Source organism: Nannospalax galili, unplaced genomic scaffold, assembly GCF_000622305.1.
Source record: "Nannospalax galili isolate Female #2095 unplaced genomic scaffold, S.galili_v1.0 scaffold290, whole genome shotgun sequence".
NCBI lineage: Eukaryota > Metazoa > Chordata > Mammalia > Rodentia > Spalacidae > Nannospalax > Nannospalax galili.
Genome location: NW_008331486.1, coordinates 5234122 through 5248164, shown reverse-complemented (window position 1 = coordinate 5248164; position 14043 = coordinate 5234122). Strand labels below are relative to the sequence as shown.

The 14043-nt window shown below is 47.1% G+C and overlaps 1 protein-coding gene across 3 annotated transcripts in view; it reads right to left on the bottom strand.

Annotated features, from left to right (window-relative positions):
• Positions 1-14043, bottom strand: part of Stxbp1 (syntaxin binding protein 1) — a 66262-nt gene that overhangs the window by 26764 nt on the left and 25455 nt on the right. For all 3 annotated transcript variants that reach the window (XM_008825069.2, XM_008825075.2, XM_029559760.1), the window contains exons 2-7: positions 9949-9998; positions 7333-7414; positions 4755-4831; positions 3902-3980; positions 2663-2766; positions 553-701 (exon numbers count right to left, since the gene is read on the bottom strand). In XM_008825069.2, the coding sequence (XP_008823291.1) occupies positions 553-701; positions 2663-2766; positions 3902-3980; positions 4755-4831; positions 7333-7414; positions 9949-9998 (541 nt within the window). The remainder of the gene's footprint in view (positions 1-552; positions 702-2662; positions 2767-3901; positions 3981-4754; positions 4832-7332; positions 7415-9948; positions 9999-14043) is intronic.

Here is a 14043-nt window from a genome sequence, read left to right as displayed (position 1 = left end):
CGTGGGCTGACATCTTTCCCTTCCCTGACATCTTTCCCTTCCTCGAGGGAAACGTGTCCCGTGAGAAATAAAGCTGTATCCCGCTGAGAATTCTATCTGTGCCTCAGTGCCTCCTCCATCCGCTCGTGCCCACCGCACGCTCTCTCCAACATTTTAACCTATCAGGGGGCATATGCATGTCATGGACGCACATGGAGGTCAGAAGTCAACTTTGTGGTGTCAGTTCTCTCCTTCTGTCTTTGCATGTGTTCTGAGGATTGAACTCAAGTCGTCAGGCTTGTGGCAAGCATTTTACCCACTGAGCCATCTCAATAGCCTCAAAAGTATAATATTAAATCTTCACTATGTAGCTCAGGGTAGCTTTAAACTCATGATCTTCTTGCCTCAGTTTCCTGAGTGCTGAGATTACAGTCACGTACCACCTGCCCAGCAAATCTTGATCCTCTTGAGACAACTTTCTAAAGAACCGTAAGGCCAGAGAAAGATTGGGACAGTGCTTCACTTGGGAAACACACAGGGTGCCATTCAGAGCATTCTAGCATACTGCCTTACCCCCGATACCGCACAGCTGGGTACTCCTTCAGGGTGGCACACAGGGTTGCGATCTGCTCTGCCAGACGTTCCAGTATGGGGTTCTTCATCTGAGCTTTGTGGGGACTGTAGAAGCTTTGGAAAGAGTCGGCAGAGTCCAAGGAATACACCTAAGGGTAAAATATGCACAGACTGAGAGCCCAGAACGGTGAGATGCCCCCTCCAGCCTGGCAGGGTGTCTGCAGGACATGCTTTTGTTTATTCCAGTGTCCTTCATCAAACATCAGAACTACTAGTGACCAAAACAGTCCTGTCCCCAAAAGAATCTGCTGAAGTGTAATGGGCAAAGGCAGACATTAAACAGAATGAAAACAAACTGTATGGTATTGAGAACTTGATGCACAGAGGAGACAAAGCAGGTAAAGAATTCCTGGATGGCTGGACGGGGAGGACTCTTGGAGAAGGAGCATGGGCAAGGGCTTCAAGGAGGTGAAGTGTTTACTGACAGCAGGAGACTTCTATGAGGAGAGAAGGGTGGCTCCAAGGAGCCCAGGGTGCGCACCTGGGGTGTGTGATGAGCAATGACGGGGAGCTCATGGGCCAGTGTGAGTTTGCTTTTAATAAACAAAGAATGAGCTGGAGATTATCCACAAATGTGGGCAAATAAAGGAGCTTTTTATAGCTTTAATAATATCCTGTCCTCAGTAAATTGCTCTAAGTACTGTCCTCTTCTTATCCCACCCCTTTCTCTGAAGGGCTGTGGAAGTTAAAATTCTCTCTTAAAAATGGAGTATACCAGCTACCAGTATCTTCTCAAGTTATAATTTATTTAACTACCTCGACCTCCTTTAAAAAGTGACTACTGCCAGGTAAAGTAGCACTTGCCTTTAATCCCAGTACTTGGGAGGCAGAGGCAGGCAGATCTCTGAGATCAAGGCCAGCCTGGTCTACAAAGTGAGTGCCAGGTCAGCTGGGGCTCAAAAAGACAACAAAAAAAAAGATAAAATAATTTTTTTAAATTGTGTTTTTTAGGCCGGGCATGGTGGCGCACGCCTTTAATCCCAGCACTCAGAGGCAGGCGGATCTCTGTGGTTCAAGGCCAGCCTGGTCTACATAGTGAGTTCCAGGACAGCTGGGGCTAAAGGGAGACCCTGTCTCAAAAAGATCCCCCACCCCAAAAAAATGTGTTTTTTAAGGAGGCTTATTACTTTCTCAAGTTTTCTGAAATACAATATGGCTGGGTATGCTAAAGCTGGATTCTGTTTAACCCAGGATGTGACAGGACTCATGGGTGGGGGTGAGGAGGGTAAATATATTCTTCCCTCCCAAGCAAACAGGCTTGAGGCCAAGGAAAAGGGAGTGAGCCCAGCTCTAAACACCTGTGCACTGTGTACCACACTCACCATCTCCTTTCTCTCTCATTTAATTTTTTTTTTTTTTTTTTTTTTTTGAGGCAAGGTCTTACTGTGTAGCACTGGCTGGTCTGGCACTCTCTATATAGACCAGGTTTGTCTCAAAATCTGCCTCCCCAGTACTAAGATTGAAGATGTATGCCACCACACTCCACCAGAGAAAACATTTTAACAAATCTTAAAAACACTACGATAAATTTTATGTATTTTCTCATAATCAGCTTCAGCTTTGTGGGTGTAACAACTTTTCCCTCCCAGGGGGAGAAGCATGCTGCTGGGGCCTTCGGGTACATGGAGCATTAACAGCTAATGACGGAGGTGACCATCTGTTCTCTCAGCATGTGACAAGCTAGGGTTACTGCCAATAAAAACAGACTCCTTTGCAGCAGATGGGGTGCTCTGATCTTTGCCCCTCCTCCTCTTCCCTACTCTTTTGGGATTGACTTCTTTGGGTTATTCAAGGAGTCAGTTAAGAGGAGAGAGCGGTGAGCAATGGGGAAGATGCACAAAGGGGCTGATGGTTGATAGTAAGTCAGAGATGGCAGCCAAGTAAGATGCCACACTGGGCAATGGTCCAGAGAGAACCATTTCATTAAACAAACACCTGCACAGAACACATCATTTGGCAATTCAGCACAGATGCCCTCGCCCTTGCGACTGTTTATTGCCCCCACCCCACCCCAGTTCCTGATGGAACAACTGGGATGCAGACTGTGTACCTGTGACTCATACGGGAGAAATGCAATGTTGATTTCCGTCAGTGTCTTGATGACTTTGGCTGCTCGGGATTTTACCAACTCGTTAAACAGGGCATCTGGACACGCTGCAAGGGTGACAAAAGACAGTGGGGTTTCATTCAACAGTCACGCATGACAGTGCATTCTTTATTTGATCCAGATTTTTTTTTTTTGAGACAGAGTCTCCCGGTAGCCTCGGCTGACCTGGAACTTGCTATGTAGACAAGGCTGGCCTCTTTACAAGATCACCTGCCTCTGCCTCTCCAGTGCTGGGACTAAAGATGTGCGCCACCTCGCCCAGTTTGATCAAGATTTTTTTTAAAGGTACCCAGAAAGTCCACCCCATCCTAAGATATCTAAGAGGAATGGAAAAACACCCTCAGGGCCCTTGACACACCACAGAGCAATATACAGCAACAAGCTGAGATACTGAGAGCTAATAAAATTATTTGCCAATCCCAAAGAAAGGGAGGGAAACAACAGAAGTCATTAAGAGAGGGTAAGGGAATAATCGACATGCATCTAACATGTTTATAAGAAATAAAATAAGGAAGAAAAACGAATGCAGTGACTGTGCTCGGAAGCTCTAGGAGCCCCTGGTGGGCCATGATGACGCCCAGGCTAGACAAATGGCCTGAGATGCACCTTATTGGTTTGTAATCACTAGCACTGTCTACTTGCTTCCTCTGTCATCTGTAAGACCTCTGCTACCCTGTTTTCTGAAGGTGGCCTCTGGGGGTTTATCCCTAGGGAGAAGGTGGGTGAAGTCTTACTGCTTTCTCCTGTGGCTCCGTGACTCTTACAACTTAGGATCCATGCATAAACCTGCACAGAATCAGAAAACTAACTCCAGGGCAATGGTGCAGCTCCACCTAATACAAAGACCACAAGTCTGGAATCTTTACAGTGGAAGACCTGATGGTCTTCCCACAGCTTAGAGACAGCTGGAGGTCTATATAACAGAGCACCAGGAAAATTCTCAACAGGAAGCCCTCTGTCTGAGAGAGGACTTGATGGGCTGTTTTTTACCAAACAACTGCTTGTTCTGGAAGGCCTGGCTGGGGGACGCTTGTTTTGTCTCTTACACCAGCTATACTCTGGAGAGAAGAGACTGGACAACTTTGGCAATGGCCCACTTCTTCCCTGTTGACCTGACCTGGATTGAGCTCAGTGGAGCTGTGCTAACCTGAGCCAACGGAGACAGCTCACAGCAGTACTTACAGTCAGTAAAGAACACATGCGCAGCCCGATATTTAGCAGTTGGTGGGTCCTTAAAGTCACTGATGAGAGAGTGGACAGACTGTGGACAGGGACAGAAGAGGGCATTAAATTCAATTCTAGAAGCAAATGTGACCAACATCTGCATGAGGTCAACGGAATCTGGCTTTGGGCTCCCTGAACAGAACAGCAGGGCACTTCTGACGTGTAACTCCAGCTCTCATGTTCGGCCATAACCAGGATCTGAGCACTTGAAAGCAGGATTAGTCCAGAGTGTGGTTCACTCCAGAGCGACAACATTGTCAGTGCCATTGTAACTTGGGTTCCTGAGAACAGAACCAGGAAACTGCTCAGAATCTTCCAGGAGCTTTCTACTGATGCAGTTCTGGCAGTTTGGGTGTATCTGCAGAAATGTGTACACAAGCCAGTTTCCAAAAGTGAAGGTATATAAAGCTAGAGGAATTTCTTACTATAGAGAGACCCAAGACAAGAAGTAAGCCTTGTGTGATCTGATCTGAACCAATCCCTTCAAACTGTAAAACAGGCAAACTGGAGCACCTGCTGGATACTGAAGAAATAAACCTGGAAACAAAAAAACCCAGGCCTGGAGCTAGACCTGCCTGGAGAGGGAGTGCCAGGGGAAACTAGAATGCTCTGGGGCCTCTGGCTTTCCACTCTGTACTGCTGCTGTTTCTTAAGGCTTAGTCCACTCCTCACCCTGCCTGCCCGTGGACCACATGCTTAAACAGCAATGTGTTAAATGTGCGCTTAACCTAGAAATGTCAGGCGCTTTGTGCCAGAGATCCCAAGCCCAGCAGCTCACCTCAGCCTGAGCGCTTTCCCGTTGGGGACTTACCTTCTCTGATGGGGTGATGAGGTACACGGCCTCCAGGCTGGGCAGCGGCTCTCTGCGTTTGTTGATGTCTTCCACAACTAGAAAAAGAAACAGCCATGGGAACTGAGAAAACTAGAAAAGCCATCTGGCCAGGCCACCCTCAGAGCAGCACAGACAAGCCTACAATGAGGGAGAAACAGCTCCTCCACTCTTCCTGAAGCAACATATTCCCCAGGAGTGAAGTCCACTGTTCATGTCACTCAAGGCATCAGAAAACCTGCCATATTTTTTTTTTTTTTTTTGGTTTTTTTGAGACAGGGTCTCCCTATAGCCCCAGCTGTCCTGGAACTCATTACGTAGACCAGGCTGGCCTTGAACTCACAGAGATCCGCCTGCCTCTGGCTCCCAAGTGTTGGGATTAAGGGCGTTCGCTACCACACCCAGCCCATCTTTTTTTTTTTAATTTAATTAATTATTTTATGTGTATGTGTGTATTGCCTGCAAGTAGGTAAGTGCACCCATGTTGTGCAATGCCCATGGAGGACAGAAGAGGCTGTTGGATCCCCTGGAACTGGAGTTAACTGTCATGTGGGTGCTGGGATTCAAACTCTTCTGCAAGAACAACCAGTGCTCTTAAGGGCTGAGCCATCTCTCCAGACCCCAAACCGGCCATCTTACTAGGCCAGACCCTCCACACTTCAGTTTAAGTGAGCGCCTTCATCGGAGAGGAAACAGGAATCTTCTTCGGTTTCTTTAGTCTAAATGACTCCCCTAGAATTCCTTCAGCATTTCCACAAGGGGTTTATCTAAAAACTGGGCAGCCCTGAGCTTGATGTACAGCTCAGTGGTACATTTGCCCAGCATGTGAAAGGTCCTAATTCAACTCCCACTTCTGCAAACCAAATGGAACCACTCAGTTTTATCACTTTCCTGAGTTCATCTAATGAGGCATTCCAAACATACCCTCTATAAAGCTGTGTTTCTTTCAACAGCTCAAAAAGCATTCTTTTCTGTTAAAGCAAGCCAGGGACTTTGATTTTTTTCTCTATAGTCTAGTGGCCTTGGGCAGGTACTTAACTCCTCCCCCGCCTCCAGCTCCACAGGGTCCAGTGATCCTCCTTCCTCCAGCTCCTCACTAGATTATAGATAGCCTCACAGGGCCACAAACACCACAAGGGTGCTGGGGGTCCAAACCCAGGTCCACATGATCGCACAGCAAGCGTTTTACTGGCCGGGCCACCTCCTCAGCCTGCTTTGCTGCTTTACTTGATTACTTGATGCTGTGCGTAGCAGTCAGTCATGTTCCTGTGAGTACTCAGGGGCCACCTGCTTTCGTTGCGGTACAGCAGTCACAGTGCAACTCCAGCACAGTCTAGTTAACCATTCCACTCTGGGTTGTTTTGCTTTGTTTTGGGGGGTTTCTTGGTGGGGGGGGTTGAGACAGGGTCTCCGTGTAGTCCCAGCTGTCCTGGAATTTGCTATGTAGATGAGGTTGGCTTTAAACTCACAGAGGTTACTTGCCTCTGCCCCACACCCCACCCCCAGTGCTAGAATTAAAGGGGGTACCATCTCACCTGCCCCTACTGTGTTTCTGACATGCTATTTTTTTTTTTTTACATTTATTCGTTTGTGTGTCTCTGTGTGTGTATGCTTGTGAAGATCAGACAACAACTCATGGAAGTCTGTTCTCTCTTTCCACCATGTGGGTCCCAGGACTCAAACTCAGTCATCAGGCTTGGCAGCAAGTGCCTTTACCTACTGAGCCATCTTGACAGCCTGAATCTACTCTTATGTTCATTTTGGCTCTTTCCTATGTGGATCTTTTGTGAGCAACAATCTGTGAACACTCCTGTACATGTACGCTGGGCATACATACCTGAAGTTGTCCAGGGTACACACCTAACCGTGAACTTCTGGATTACAAGACTCCCATACCTTAAACTTTATTACACACTACCGAGTGCTTTTTATTATTTTTATTTTACGTGTATGCGTGTATTGCCTGCATGTAGGTAAGTGTACCCATGTTGTGCAATGCCTATGGAGGTCAGAAGAGGGCTTCGGATTCCCCTGGAACTGCAGTTATAGACAGTTGTTAGCTGCCATGTGAGTGCTGGGATTCAAATCCAGGTCTTCTGCAAGAACAACCAGTGTTCTTAACTGCTGAGCCATCTCTCCAGCCCTCCAAGTGCTTTTGGAAGCAACTGACCCACCTGACGTTGCATGGTACCAGTGATTCTATTTTCCTACATCCTCACTGAGCTTATCTGCCTTAATCTGCTTCATCCAGTGTCTCCCTAACCCTGATCAGTATGAAGGTGGGTACATTTCATATATGCCTCAGCCACTTGGACTTCTGCCTTTAAGTGTTCAGGTCTGTTTTCCTACTGGGTAGACTGCCTTTTTTTTGGCATTTCTTTTAAGGAGCACCTGGTGCTGAGTTCTGTGGGTGCTCTAGTCATGAACAGGTAGCCTCAGGCTTCAAAGGAGCTTACAGTCTTACCGCACAGGCTTTGGGAAGCATGTAAAGTCACAGGACAGTAATGACTAGGAAGGGTACAGCATGCTGCAAGGGAAGGCAGAGAGGCGCTGTGCTCACTTGTGATCCCCTCAGTCATGATGTCTGTCATCTTGCAGCAGGAGGACAGCATCCTCATGCTTAACTGGTCCACCACCAGCACCTGGAAGGAACAAAACAGCTCAGGGTTCCACGGCTCCTGTCCTGACTCTCTGACCAGCTTCCTGCAGCAGGCTTCAAAAAACATGGGAAATACAGAATGTGGGAGGGGCTGTTTGCTTCCTACAGCCCAGAGGTCTGTTGAGACACATGGCTGCTTTTACATCCCACATGCCAACCCAGCCTTCTAGACATTAGTGTTTACTCTGATTTGATCTCAAAAACTTTCCAAGTACTCTGAAGTATTCATACACAATGTAAGAGGGGGAATTCTCCAGAAGCAAGACTCAAAGGCAATCCAGATAGTGGGCATTCTGCAGGGCATAACTTGCTCTTAGGGGACTGACCAGTGACCACACCTGTGCTGTGGTTCATGAGGCTAGGAGCATCAGGACGCCCACCTTCACCACACACAACTCCATCCAGACGAGGACAACATTCTGGTCCTGGAATGTCCCACCCCTGCAGCGCTCATCTTTTCTACATTCCTTTCATCCCTCAACGGAGACAGGAAGGCAACAGTGCAAACATGGCCTTCCTTCCCTTCCCCTCAGCGTACAAACCAAGAAGGCAACAAGACGGAGATCTACCAGTGCAGACAGATGGTCGCCAGAGAGGTCTTCAAAATCCTCCAGTGCAACCAGCTGTGTTGTTCCCAGGCCCGGTGAACTTGAACTTGTGCAGGCTCTTGATTGCAGGAAAACTTGAGGGCCAGAATGGCCATTACCAACCCTTTACCATCACATGAGAGAATTCCAGTGGAACTACATGCTCTCCTGGCCGGTGTGGTGCCCAACCCAGAGAGACGAGTGACCCTCAAAATGCCGACCACATGCACGGAGGACAGCATGGGCCTCTCCTGCACTGGCCACTCCGAGAACACAGGCCACTGTCGATCTGCTTGGCTTCAATTTTTGTTTCATGCACAGGACAGTTTCCGACACTGCTCTTGTTGGTACAGGAATAAACAAGCTTTCTTCTTTTGTCTTACTACGAGTTACAGCTAGAATGGACAGACAAAGTGAAGACTTTCAAACTATTCTGTGGACTTCCTAGAGATGGTCTGTGGCCACCAAAGGAAGAAGAAACCTTTCTTCTGCCTCTCTCACAGCAAGCAGAACTTCCAGGTCAGACTGAAAGAAAGTGGCCCACTGGCACAGGCCCATCGGGCCAGGTGATCTCTGTGACTGCTTTGTGACCAGGAGACTTCTTGTTTTGGTTTTACTTTTCAAAATTACATGTCATGTATTTGTGCACATGTCGGGAGGTGTGGGTGGCACTGCACTCTTGTATAGGTCAGAGAGAACTTGCAGTTGTCGGTTCTTTCCTTCCACCACACAGAAGGAAAGAACCAGGATTCAGCTCAGGTCTTCAGGCTTAGAGGCAGGCACCTTTACCTGCTGAGTCACCTCACCAGCCCAAGACTTGCTTTAAAAAAAAAATTATTGTGTTTTATTTAGTGTGTGTGAATGTGGGCAGATATGTGGTGGAGGTCAATGGACAGCTTGAGGTAGTTGGTTTGTTTTACTATACGGATCTCAGGGTTCCAACTCAGGTTAGTGGCAAGAGCCTTTATCTACTGAGCCATCTCACTGGCTTCATGCCCAAGAGACTTCTGAACCAAGATCCTACAAGATGAGGCGCAGAGTAGATGACCTTACTCTGATCCAGGAGTATTTTGTGCCTCTGGTTCTAGGAAAAGCTTTCATCCTGCCAAACTCCTTCCTTCCGACTCCAACTCTACCAACATTTTTGGCATGTATATGTGTGTGGTGCATGTATGAGTGTTTGCATGTGTGTGAACACACATGTGTGCAAGTATACATGCAAGTGGAGCCCAGAGCTTGACACCAGGTGTCTTCCTCAATAGCACTCTACTTCATTTACTGAGGCAAGATCTCTTACTAATCTCAGAGCTTGCTGACTCAGTCAGGGACCCCTAGTCTCTGCCTCCTGTGTGGTAGAATTACAATCTGGTCACTGCTCCTGCCCAGCTTCTTTTTCTTCTTTTTTTTTGGGGGGGGGGGTGTCCCTGTAGCTCCAGCTGGCCTGAACTTGCTATGTAGAGTAGGATGGCCTTGATCTCAGAGATCTGCCTGCTTCTGCTTCCCAAGTGCTGGGATTAAAGGCATGTGCCACCATGCCTGGCCTTTTCTTTTTTTTAAATATTTAATGTGTATAAGTGTATTGCCTGCATGTATGTAAGTGCCCCCATGTCCTGCAAAGCCCATGGAAATCAGAAGAGGGCACTGGATCCCTGAGAACTGGAGTTTACAGATGGTTGTTAGCTGCCATGTGGGTGTTAGGAATTGAACCTGGGTCCTCTGAAAGAGCAGCCAGTGCTTACAACCACTGAGCCATCTCTCCAGCCCCCTGCCCAGCTTATGCGCCTACTGGGGATCTGAACTCTGGTCCCTACACTTTCATGGCAAGTGTTTTGTCCACTGAACCATCTCCCCAGCCCCATGACCCTCATTCTTACTTTTCCCACATAAATGAACTCACCTTTAGGGTCATACACTCTCCTCTTTTACTTACCTTCCACTCCCCCTTCTTCTTGACCTTCTTTATCACATCGTGCATGATCTCTAAAAAAGGAGGGAGGGAGAGGAAGGAAAAGGGAGGGAGAGGGAGAAAGAGTAAGAGAGGAAGGAGAAGGAGAAAGAGGGAGAGAAAAAAATCTTACTGCAATTTCAAAGACTCCCACACCTGTCTATTAGACTAGGGCATTTCTCCTTAGGTCTTGCACTTGAGTCATTCAATTCAACCAATCTGTTGACCGAGCCACAGTCAACCCACCATAAAGTCAGTTCTTTTGGGGGCCGGAGTGATGGATGGCTCTGTGGTTAAGAGCGCTTGCAGCTCAATCATGAGAAACAGAGTTCAAATCCTAGCACGCACATCAGGCAGCTCACAAATGCCTTTAATTCCGGCTCCTAGGAATCTGACTCCCTCACACAGACACATGCACACAGAAATAAAATAAATATTTTCAAGACAGCTCTTCTCCTGTCTTCTTAATTCACCGATCCACAAACTTTTTGATGTCAAACTTGTTTCATACTCTTCAAAATGAAAGACTCCTGAGAATATTTATTTAAGTGGCTAAATATCTGTTGACATTTGCATATTAAGAGCTAAATTGAAGGCTGGGCATAGTGGCACATGCCTTTAATCCCAGCACTTGGAAGGCAGAGGCAGGCGGATCTCTTTGAGTTCAAGGCCAGCCTGGTCTACATAGTAAGTTCCAGGACAGCTGGGGCTACAGGGAGACCCTGTTTCAAATAGACCAAAAAAAAAAAAAAAGAATTAAAAAAAACAACTACACTGAAGCCTACATGGTGGCACACACCTTTAATCCCAGCACTCAAGAGGCTAAGGCAGGAGTATGTTGAGTTTGAGACCTTCCTGGGACACAGAAGGTTAGCTTGGATCGCATAGAAAGATCCTGTTCTAAAAACAAACAGGGACTAGAGAAATGAAATGGTTCAGTGGTTAAGGGCACTGGTTGCTCTTGAAGAGGACCTGAGTTTGATTCCCAGCACCCACATGGTGGCTAACTGTCTGTAACTCCACTTACAGGGATCTGACACCCTCTTCCAACCTCTGTAGGCATTGCATGACATGGGTTCACTTACATTATATGCAGGTAAAAACACTCATATACATAAAATAAAGATAATAAATAAAATATTTTAAAAACAAATTGAAAAAACTGACTCATTTAAAACAACAATAAACCTGGTGTATATAAATATATACAGTATTTTAGTGAAAAATAACTATATTTTCCACAGTAAGAAACCTTAGAGAGAACACTGGTGGAGTTGTGCACTGTCACAGCCCTCCTTAATATCTGGCTTCACAAGGACAGCTGGTTTGTCCTCCTTCTGAAGATAGTGTTTCCAGAATCAAGTGATATCTGGGAACTGCTCAGAAGAGTGTGAAAAGGAGGCAGATGACACTGCAGCCTTCCTGTGGAGACAGCTGTGGTATCCAGTCCCCCGAGGGTCTTCGAGTTGAGAACCACCACCTCACATGAATAAAAGGCGATGACAGACAATGTCTCAAGCCATGAGTCCCCTTCAAACTCCAAAACCTGGAGCAGTTCTGAGGTCTTCCCCACTGTGAGCTCATCTGTGGCACGCTCTCATCCTGGTCACCATGTTGCTAAGCTGGTTTCTACAACACCACAGCCACATACATGACTAAACATGTCTGATTTTTGCCATTCTGAAAGCCCAGGCCACACACCACCCTGGAATGACTAGAAGTCTCATAACTGACAACAGCACATGTGTTTCAAGTATCCAGGTCCCTGTCTCCCTGTCTCAAGGGCACAGTGGCTTCTAACTCTGTTTCTGATCATGTTTCAATATTCCCACGTGGTGGTGCGCTTCAGCTGTCAACTTCAGTGTGACACACCTGGAAGAAGGCACCTCGGCTGAGGAACCGTCTCTATTAGAATGGCCTGTGGGCAGGTCTATGAGGCATTTTCTTGATTGTTGAGTGATGTAGAAGGGCTCAGCCCACTATGGGCTGCTGGTCCTGGGTTGTATAAGAAAGCAAGCTGAGCACAGGCGAGAGGAGCCAATAAGCAGCGTTCGTTCCTCTCTGGTCTCTGCTTCAGTTTCTGCCTCCAGGTTCATTAACCAATAACCGCGTTTCTGCTTCTGTACCCTGCTTCTGCCTTATAAAAACCCCCTGAACTCAACCTGGGGCGCGCAAGTCCTCCGAGGAGACTCTGTGCCCACAGGTACCTGTGTCCTAAATAAACCTCTTGCTGTTGCAACCCAAAGGCTGTGACTTGTCCTCCGTGGTCTCACTCTTACACAGCGTTCGTTCCTCTCTGGTCTCTGCTTCAGTTTCTGCCTCCAGGTTCCTGCTAGCGCTCCTGCCCTACCTCCCCTGAAGGACTGTACTGTAAGCTGAATAAACCTTTCCTCCTCAGGTTGGCTTTGGTCATGGTGCCTGTCATAGCAATGGAAAGTAACTAGGGGCTGGAGAGATGGCTCAGTGGTTAAGGGCACTTTTCTTGCAGAGGACCTGGGTTTGGTTCCCAGCACCCACATGGCAGATAACAACCATCCGTAACTCCAGTTACAGGCCTTCTTCTGGCCTCTGTGGGCACAGCACACACATGGTGTACTTACATACATGCAGGTAGAATACCCATACACATAAAATAAAAATATTTTTAAAGTGAAAATAAAAATTTAAAAATAAAGTATTAATATGAGAGAAGGTTCTTTCTGGAATTTAGGTTTTGCACTGCTGGGCACTGAACTTGGGGTCTCACACATGTGAGACCAACCTCTCCCACTAAGCTATATCCCTAGCCTACTCTCTAGGATTTCAAATGTCTAAGCTATAATAGTCCATAGCTTACTCAAGAAAATTCCCAGTGGCCACTTACTTAGATTACATATATTTTGGTGTGGTAAAAAAAAATCAGGAACAGAGTGATTAAGTAAATTAGGTTATATTTGTATAACAGACTACTGTGCTCTTATTAGAAATAATGATATGGGAAAATATGTATTCATGCCTTCACTCATCCAATAAACACCTGCAGTGGATCCACGGTGTACCAGACATTGTACCAGCCCTGGGAGGAAGGGTGTAAAGGTTGGTGGGCTCCTGTGGGGGCTCAGGCTCACCATGGAGCACTTATCAATGAAAGGAGCACTCACAGCTTCTCCTAAATGCCCTGAAAAAACCAAGGAGCCAAGCAGACAGGTGCAGGCAGCCTTGCAAAGGGGTGGAGCAAGGTGACTCCAAGGACACTGGACCTGAGTAGGAGGTCCACCAGACACACAGAAGACAGCAACAGGTACAGAGGCTGGAAAGGGGAAAGAAAAGACGCTGGAGTTCAAGAGAGCACAGGCTGAGGATGGAGCAGACCACAGGGCCCTGCGGTCCTTGGCAAGGAGTGTGGTTTTTATCAGAAGGGCACTGTGAAACCATGGCGGGCAGGGAGATGATCTGATGTGCTGTTGACAGAGATGGCAAGAAGTGATGGATGTGATGTATAACATGTAACTCATGTAATATGAATAACCTCGGATTTGAGATGGGAGCAAAGAAACTGAGGCAGAGATGGCTAAAGGAGTGTAGATGGAGGAGCATCGTCAGCACAATGCCAGCACCTCTATTTTGCCTCTTTTTTTGTGTTTTATTTTTTTGAGACAGGATCTCCCTGTAGCCCCAGCTGGTCTAGAACTCACTATGTAGATCACACTGGCCTCGAACTCACAGAGATTCACCTCTGCCTCCTGAGTGCAGGGATTAAAGGCGTGCACCTCCATGCCCGGCTTCATAAACACAGATGTTTAAAATCTTTAGACTTTTTTTTTTTTTTCTCGTCTTTTAGAAACAGTGTTTCCCTGTAGCCCCAGCTGGCCTGGAACTCACAGAGATCCACCTGCCTACAGGTGTGCGCCACTATACCCAGCTTTAAATATATACAAGCAGGAGGAACGACCAGAGACAATCCAGAGCTCTGAGTTTGGCAAGAGCAGGATGATCTTGTGTTTGGTGAGACAGTAAGGAGGAAGTCACACTGGGGGACAGACAGGCAACCACACTGGGATGGGGGTAGACGAGGGAGCCACACTGCAGGGAGAGAATGAG